Source organism: Meles meles, chromosome 10 (genome assembly GCF_922984935.1).
Source record: "Meles meles chromosome 10, mMelMel3.1 paternal haplotype, whole genome shotgun sequence".
In the NCBI taxonomy this organism is placed as follows: Eukaryota; Metazoa; Chordata; class Mammalia; order Carnivora; family Mustelidae; genus Meles; species Meles meles.
Window position 1 is genome coordinate 14,957,608 of NC_060075.1, and position 8,638 is coordinate 14,966,245.

The 8,638-nt window shown below is 42.9% G+C and overlaps 1 protein-coding gene across 3 annotated transcripts in view; it reads right to left on the reverse strand.

Annotated features, from left to right (window-relative positions):
- The window catches only part of UBN2 (ubinuclein 2), a 79,095-nt gene extending 75,594 nt beyond the window's left edge, over positions 1-3,501 (reverse strand). For all 3 annotated transcript variants that reach the window (XM_046020284.1, XM_046020283.1, XM_046020285.1), the window contains exon 1: positions 2,788-3,501. In XM_046020284.1, the coding sequence (XP_045876240.1) occupies positions 2,788-3,258 (471 nt within the window). In that variant the 5' untranslated portion in view covers positions 3,259-3,501. The remainder of the gene's footprint in view (positions 1-2,787) is intronic.
- Between the last annotated feature and the right edge of the window lie 5,137 nt (positions 3,502-8,638).

The following is an 8,638-nucleotide window of genomic DNA, read 5'->3' on the forward strand; positions in this document are numbered from 1 at the left end:
TAAGAGTATACAAAAAATTCTGATTGCATTCAGTTAACCTGGGTTTTACTACTCATATTTATGAAGGGGGGTGATTTAAATGCACCCCAATATAGGTGGTATTCACATGGGACAGATTTATACCTATACCTATCAACTAAAATCTTAATTCAGTGATAGATGGCTATTTCAAAATTCAGAATCTTTTTTCTTTCATTTTATACCATCTCTTTCTCTCCCCTTTCTACTCAAACTCCATTAACAAGTTGTTCAATTACAACAACTCAAAGTTTAGACTATTTTGAAGATATTATAACATCCTTAAAAATAACTAGACTCTCCTTGAGGGGAAGAAAAACCAAATTTGGGAATTGCCACTCTGCAGATCAATTCTGTTGATCTCATTTTGCTTTTTGTTGGTTTCTACTACTAGGATATCCTTTCATGGAAATATGACAGCTTCACTTAGAGAAATATTTTCTACAATTCCTTATGTAATAAACATGTTCATTGGGAGTAATCATTAGTAAATCTGGCAAAACTCGGTCGCAAAGATGCATTGTATAAACAATGGTGTTTTTTTTTTGTTCAGAATACAAGTGACATATAGCTGAATATACAAGAAAATTCGACCAGTATACCTCTAAGTTGACAGTATAAACAGAAAAATGAAACTGAATTATTTATCTTTCTCCTATTATATGAAACCAGTAGTTCTGATATTATCAGATTATCAAGAAAGGGTGTCAAATTTAACTTTTTTGTCATAATTAAAAGGTACATATCTATTTTTTTTTAAAGATTTTGTTTATTTTTATTTATTTGACAGAGAGAGATCACAAGTAGACAGAGAGGCAGGCAGAGAGAGAGAAGGAAGCAGGCTCGCTGCTGAGCAGAGAGCCCGATGCGGGACTCGATCCCAGGACCCCGAGATCATGACCTGAGCCGAAAGCAGCGGCTTAAACCACTGAGCCACCCAGGCGCCCGTACATATCTATTATTAATCATGGCATGAATATCATAGCATAAAGAGGATCATAACAGAAATCTCTATTCCTACTATAACTCTAATTTTAGTTCATTTTGGCAGGATCCTCCAAATTTAAACTATACCATTTTAAGAAATTTTGTTTTACTAAGAATTGGTACTGGTACAGAAAGAAGTACTAATAAAATTATGTACAAGCACTTTGTGCCTTAGTCTCCTCATCTGTAAAGTGGGGATAATGGTTCCAATCTCAAGGAGCACTGCTGAACTAAAATACGTAAGCCATACACCTTACTTAGAACTGTGTCTAGCACACACAGGAAGAATTCAGTAAATGTTGGCTACAATGTACTTTTACCCAAATATGATGCTTTTCATCTGTAATTTATAAAGAAAGTTAGGGAGTAAAACTGCAAACTCACTTGGATTAGATCAAATACAATTTGAAAAATGCTCCAATCAAAATGCTTTTGGAAAAAAAACTAGCATCACATTTATAAATAGTAGTGGCACTAAAGCGAGTCTGAAGAACAAAATGTTTGTGAAAATGGCCAAAACGATCTCTATCCTTAACAAATTCATTGTGGTTGCAAACATTTAGCAGTGATTTGGCCACACAGCAGTATTTGTAAATAATGATCAAAAGATTAATTGGCCTTAAAATAAACAAAATCCAGTGACGTTTAATATGATTATTTTTAAACTTAAGAATCATCCAAGTACAAAGACAGTTGAGAATGAAAACAAAACAAATGACTTCTGGAGTCCACTGGACCTGTGCTAGAGCAAAACATAAGGGCATAATCTCTAAACAACAGAGGAAACTGTTCTCTTATTACTGTTACTCTATCATTTCCCTCTCTAGTTTACTTCTAAAGATCACCAAAACCTACAATAGAAATTACAATTACTAACAAACCTCTCTCCTATCACTGTTGTTCACCGGTTCCACCAAAGGCATACCTATATATTTTCAACCAGTTCCTAAAAATTCAAAGTTGTTTTTCATCGGTCTCCAAAAATTACAATGGCTAGTGCAACATCCTCCAACCTAGACCTATAAACTAATGGTATACACTCAAATAAGAGAGTATGACAGCAGGCGCCAAATAAAACAGGAGACACCTTCCCATTCAATCACAGTAAGAATAAACTCTAGAGAAAACAAAGCTAAGTAGGTCTACCAATACCAAGGTGAGAGAGAAAAATAAGTAACCAAATAACTAATCCGCTTCTTCTTCATTCCTAGAGTGGAATCCTTAGTCGGAAAAATTTTAGATTACTTTCAAATACACTTCAATTAAGAGAAATACCCCCACGCTCACAAGCACATCTCAGCGCCAAGCATAACAAATAGTGATGAAGAGGAGGATATGGAGGAGTTACACTATCTCCCTGCTTCGGATGGGGGGCGTGTCCCCCAAGGTTTTCTCTTCCTTTCTACTGCTGGAGCTCCACAAGGAAAACCCAGCCACGTAACTTGCAGAGCCCCCAAATTCTGTGCGGGGAGCAGAAAGGTGTAAATTCTGAGGTCTCGAAAGGTGCAGAGGAAAACCGGCTCGGAGCGGCATCTGGAGCGGGCGCAAGAGGCGGGGGGGGCGGGGGGTGTAAAGCCGGGGGGGAGCCTTGGCCAACCCAGGGGAGCAGGAGAAAAGCAGCACCAACCACTGGTCCACCCGTCCGGCCCCTGCCCGCTCCAGCCCACCCTCCCAGGCGACCCGAGACGCGCAAAGCGGGCGTCGGAAGGTGCGAACCACTGGGAGACGCGGACGCGTCCTGAGGCTCCCAGGGTCTGGGGGGTGAGGGAGAATCTTCTGTACCCGTTGTTCTCCGCACAGCAGCAGCTCCGGGTAACTGAACTCCACGCAGCTCTCGTCGGTGGGATCCTTGAGCACTAGCTCCAGGCGCACTGTCTCCCTTGGCGGCCTCTGTTGCGGCTCGGCCCGGGAAGCCGACTCTCGTGGCGGGGGCGGCTGCAAGTGCAGCTGAGGGAGCGGCGGCGGCGGCGGCTCGGGCCGCGGGGGCTCCCGCTGCAGCGACATGGGCGGCTCGGCGCGGCTGACCTCGCGCTGGGGGAGCGGCTTCTCCCGCGGCGGGGGCTGCGCGTCTGACCGGGGGGCAGCCTCCCGCGGGGTAGGCTGCTCCACCCGGGCCGGTTCGCGGTACGGCTGCGGCTCCAACCGGGGGGGCTCGCGAGGGTATTCGGGCTCGCGTTCGGCCCCCGGGTAGTCGGCCTCGCGCCGCCTCACCGGTGACAGGCTAATAAACGCTACTCTGCGTGGCTCCGCCATCCCCACTGTTCTGGCCCTCTGCCTTCGCTCGAGCCGGCGCTCAGTTCTACGCCGAGTTGTCTGCCTGCCCGCCCTTCCTTTTGCTTTCCGTCGCTTTTCTTCCCTCCACCGCCCTCAGTTGTCTCTGCCGACGCCACCGTGAGTGCGGACCGTGCCCCCTTCCCCGCCACTATGTTCTGATGGGCTCCACCGCCATCGCCAGGGTCGCCGCAGCCGCCATGTTGGATCCCCCACATAAATAGAAGCAGGCCGCTGAGCGGGCGCATGCGCAGACAGGAGACGCTCGCGTCCACCGTCGTGGCTGTGGCTCAGTTTTCCTCTTTTCCTCTCAACAGTCTGGAGTCCAGACAGGTCAGCGGAAGTGACGTTATGGCAGGGCCAGTTTCCTTGGAAACGGAGACGCCGTCTGAGCCCTTCCTAAAAGGGAGGGGTCTGGGGTTTCCCGATCTTCCCACTAGCACCCGGAAACCGGCGACGCATGTGGGGCTCAGCTAGGAGCGAGCGTCTGGATGTGCCTGGGACTGACCTAATCATGGCGCTGGATCCCGCCCCCGGCACACGCCTCCCGCCCTCGGCTCTAGAGAATCGGTGTTGTCAAGCAGGTTATTCGAGGCGGATATGGAGAAAGGGGTGACGCACGCGAGGACCAGCCGCAGTGCCTGCCCGCCCAGCGCCCCGCAGCCCGTGAAGTCTCGGGGAAAGAAAGGAAATGGCCAACTGCAGCCGGACTCGCCCTGCGGCTTCTCTCCGCAGAGCGCCGCAACGACTCCCACAGGCCTCCCTTTCCTAGACCGGCTCCTGTTCTTCTCGCCCGGCCGCGGTGGGGACGGTGTGTGGCACGGTCGTAAAATGCTCAATACCGTTTTGAAGTTGGGTGATTGAACGAGTACAGTAAATGAATAGTTCTGGGCTCGTCCATAAACTGTCGAAATTAACAGGAAACGTCTCAGGAGGATTTGGTGGTATTTTAGGGAACATACTCTCTGAAAGTAGAATGCTCCACGATCCATTTCGGGCTGGAGGGGAGCCTGGACTGGGGTAGCCTTGTAGGCACACCTATGGTAAACTAACTGGGATTCAGATTTAAAAGGACCGGAGTTATTGCCCATTTTAATCCATTAAATAGAAAGCAAATTCGAGGGCCCGCCCTCTGCATCCTGAAGAGAGCTCATGCCTTCTGCTGATTTCATTAACCGGATTAACAATGTTGAACACCTACTGAGGACTATTTGATTAGGTCAGTATGACGTCATAGACAAATTCTCAAATTTTTTTTTTAACCGTTACTTTTACTAATTGTATGAAGATACCGATGGGATGGATGTCTCCAAAGGTCCCTCCCAGCTCTAAATTGCTATCGTTTTCCCCTGGCGTGCTGTTTTATCTCCGTTATATTCTCTGCAGTTGCTCCCATTCTGCTTCTGCACTAGTGGTCTCATTTCTAGGTTGTTTTAGCAGCATTTAAGTAAATTTTCTGTCCCCAGTCTCTTCCTGCCAGTCTTGAAGTGGGACTATATCAATGCTTCTAAAACACGTTTTTTGTTTTTGTTTTAAGATTTTGTTTGAGAGGGAGGGAGACAGCGAGAGAATTTGAAGCAAACTGCCCTGAGCAGAGCTGGAGTGAGGGTGCGAAGCAGCGAGCTCAATCCCACAGTCCTGAGATCATGACCTGCGTGGAAATCAGGAGTGGGACACTTAACTGACTGGGCCCCCCAGGTGTCCCTAAAACACGTTTTTATTATGTCAGTATTTGTCCTAGCTGCAACTTACCTACAAAGTAAATTCTATACTTAATATAGAATGCATAGTCAGTATCATCCACAGTTTAGCTCAGACAGCAAAGAGGGAGTCTGTGGGCCAATCCTTCTGCAGGTGTGTTACTCTTCCAAAGTCCTCTTCTAACTTCTAAAGCATTGAGTGTTTTCCGACTTTTGAACCACAACTCACAGTGAGAAATAGATCCTACACTGAAACCTGGTATACACAAACATACGTATCTTGAAATACAAGCTATACAAAACGTACTGTGTAAAATAAAGTAAGAACAAAATTAATACAACATAAAAGTATTTTATAATACAATTTGGAAACCAATCTTTTTTTTTTTTTAAGATTTTATTTATTTACCTGACAGACAGATCACAAGTAGGCAGAGAGGCAGGCAGAGATAGAGGGGGAAGCAGGCTCCCTGCCTATCAGAGAGCCCGATGTGGGGCCCGATCCCAGTACCCAGGGATCATGACCTGAGCAGAGACTTTATTTAACCCACTGAGCCACCCAGGTGCCCCTGGAAACCAATCTTAATATAAATGGTACAGAAGCAAATTAGTAAAGATTTTATTTAAAGCCATGGAAGTCCCTGCCTGTTCACGGGTTTATTCCTGTCTAGAATGCATGAGGACAATGCTGCATGTACATCTGGTCTACTATTGAGCCTGATCTTTTTTTATTTTTACAATGGGTCAGATTGAACATCCTAGTTCACATAGGCATTGTGGATAGTAACATGAATCCACTTTCTTCTTAGCAGTAATATCTTTAATCTTAATCCAGCATAATGATGTATGGCAATCATTTTTCTGAGGTAAATGAGGTCCTGAGCCACAACAACTTATTCTCTTCATAGAACATCAACTTTAATTCAATTACTTAAGGTTTTGAAAACCAAATGAATCTTACAATTATTTTCATTTTCTGTTTTTAGTAGTTTTCAATAATTCTTTTGTATCTCTACAATTTCCTGACCATATTTGTTGTCCCATCACTTGCAATTCTATTACAAATTTTATAAAGGATTTTGTGCATTATATTATTATCCATTAATATAATGGATAACAAATTTATCCATTATAAACTGTACAAAGGTTCTTTATTGACTTAAGAGCTGTTCTCTTACTGTGAATATGTTTTTCTCCATACAGAAAATAACTCCTCTATAAAATGGTCTTGCTCCACATGTCTGGTGTAAAAGTATTAGACAACTCGCAGTATTAGTTAGTACACCCATCAAGTTGGACTGTAACTGCATGAGAATCATGGATTCTTCTCAGTGTTCTGTGATAATTGAGTTGATACGATGCTATTGCCAGGAATCATAGCTTTGAATTTATCAGCCTCTTTGCCACCAAAAACATATGCACCAACATATTGGAGGAAGGAGTTTCTTCGCACTTAGTGCAAACCATTTTTCTTCTGCCACAAGTTAACATAAAGATTGTCTTTCTCGGGCGCCTGGGTGGCTCAGTGGGTTAGGCCGCTGCCTTCGGCTCAGGTCATGATCTCAGGGTCCTGGGATCGAGTCCCGCATTGGGCTCTCTGCTCAGCAGGGAGCCTGCTTCCCTCTCTCTCTCTCTGCCAAGTTGTGATCTCTCTCTGCCAAATAAATAAATAAAATCTTTAAAAAAAAAAAGATTGTCTTTCTCATTAATATTTGTGAAGCAACTGAGAAATTGTGACAATAACCTTATGCCTTTTCCCTTAAGAACTTATTTTAGGGACTTACATGTTGTATTTTCAAATGTCCTCTAATTTTGAAGATATTCATCTTTCCTTTGCCAGAAATGCATTATCTTTTTCTTCTTTGAAATTTAAAGCCTATTTTCTGATTATTAAAGGAAGGTTTTTTTTTTGCTCAGTCTTTTCACTGCACTTCCAAATCTAGCAGCTACACCTGAACACAGCTCCTGTATTTTTCACTTTATTATTTCTTTTCCTTCTAATAATAAAGCAACTTCTTTGGGACAATTTACACTGATGTGATTAATAAATAGAACACACACACACAAACACACACACCATATGTATAGTGCATACATACATCATAAATGATGACACACCTTTCCCCCACAAACATACTTTAAGTCCTTCATTGGAACTCAGTTGAAAAGTCTGGATTTTTCTATCAGCTATAAAGTTCCCCTGTACATAATTTCATAAATCACAAGTAGTTGTGAGAAATAAAATTAGACTGTACAATGTTATCTGTCCAAAAATATCACCCAGGAATTCCAATAAGATACCTGCTCTAATATCAGTTCTCCCTCCTGGACTTGAGCCTTGAATAAGGATTAGTGAGGTGCCCTGATACTTTCAACCCAATTAAATTCTGTTGTAGCCTATTTCATTTTTTCTTTTTAAATGCTGCTTAGACCTTTAAAATTGATTTCAGCTTCTCACTGGTTGCAATCACCGGTTTGAAATGGATAGCCACCTTAGCAGACTGAATAGGTGAGGAAAAGTTAATTCTGTTGCTTTGGGGACTTTTTAGGGGTACAGCATGTCTACCTATGAATTTCCTTGGCAATTTGGGAAATCCTAAATACTCTGTTCAATAGTAAGGCCTTTGAGGGGGATGCGAAGAGGTCAAAGTCAACTCCTCTCGAGTGCAAAGTCAGAATATCTTTGTCTTAAATCTTAGATTATCAGAGATATCTAAGATATTCACATGATTTAACTATAATTCTATAAGATCAGACATTTTGTTTTTCTTGTATAAAATATACAACAAATATAAAATATCCTGTGAGATCAAGCTGCTCATACCCTTTTCATGAAAAATTACTATCCACAACATCTTCAGCACAACAATTTTGTAATTTTACAAACTCTCAAATCTTATGCTGAAGACTAATGTTCAACCCAGGGTATAGTAATCTTGCACCTGAAGAGACATATACTTATAGAAAAGGTAAAAACCAACCCCACTGTTTAGTGCTTCTCCTTTAGTGTTATATCCTAGAGACAGAATAGCAGGGCTGTCCCCAGATTCTTGTTTCCCATCTTCCCCAAAATGAATGTGGTAAGATGGTTGCCTTTTGGAATTAACAATTAGAGAAAGCTTAACTGGCAATAGCAGCGAAAACATAGAAAGGTAAAATGCACCACAGTTCAAAGTTATGTTAGTCCTTCTTATGTTAGTCTTGTCAGAGTCAAGACCAGAATATTTTGGGAAGATCCAAAGGAAGAATATAACAGAGAAAGAAAAGCAAGTGCAAAGTTTGTGAAGGGAATAAACTTGGTGAGTTAGAAGAAAGGTCAGAGTGACTAGGGAGGGCAGATAGAAGAGACAAATCTGAGAGGGAGATGGGAGTCAGCTTACACGGAATGTTGTAACCAGTTGGGATTTTATCATAAGTGAAACCAGAGCCATTGGAAAATTTTAAGTAGAAGAGTAATATGATCTTAGAAAGTGGCTTGTCAACTACCTGTTGAATGCTACCAAGTCTAGTATGATGAGGACAGGGAGATGATTCCCGCACTTGGCAAAACGGAGATTATTGGTAAACTTGAGTTTGGTTTGGTTTGGTTTTCAATTCGGGCAAAGAAGATTGAATTACTCATTCTTGGTTTGTGGCCCATTGTCGTCAATGATGACACTTCT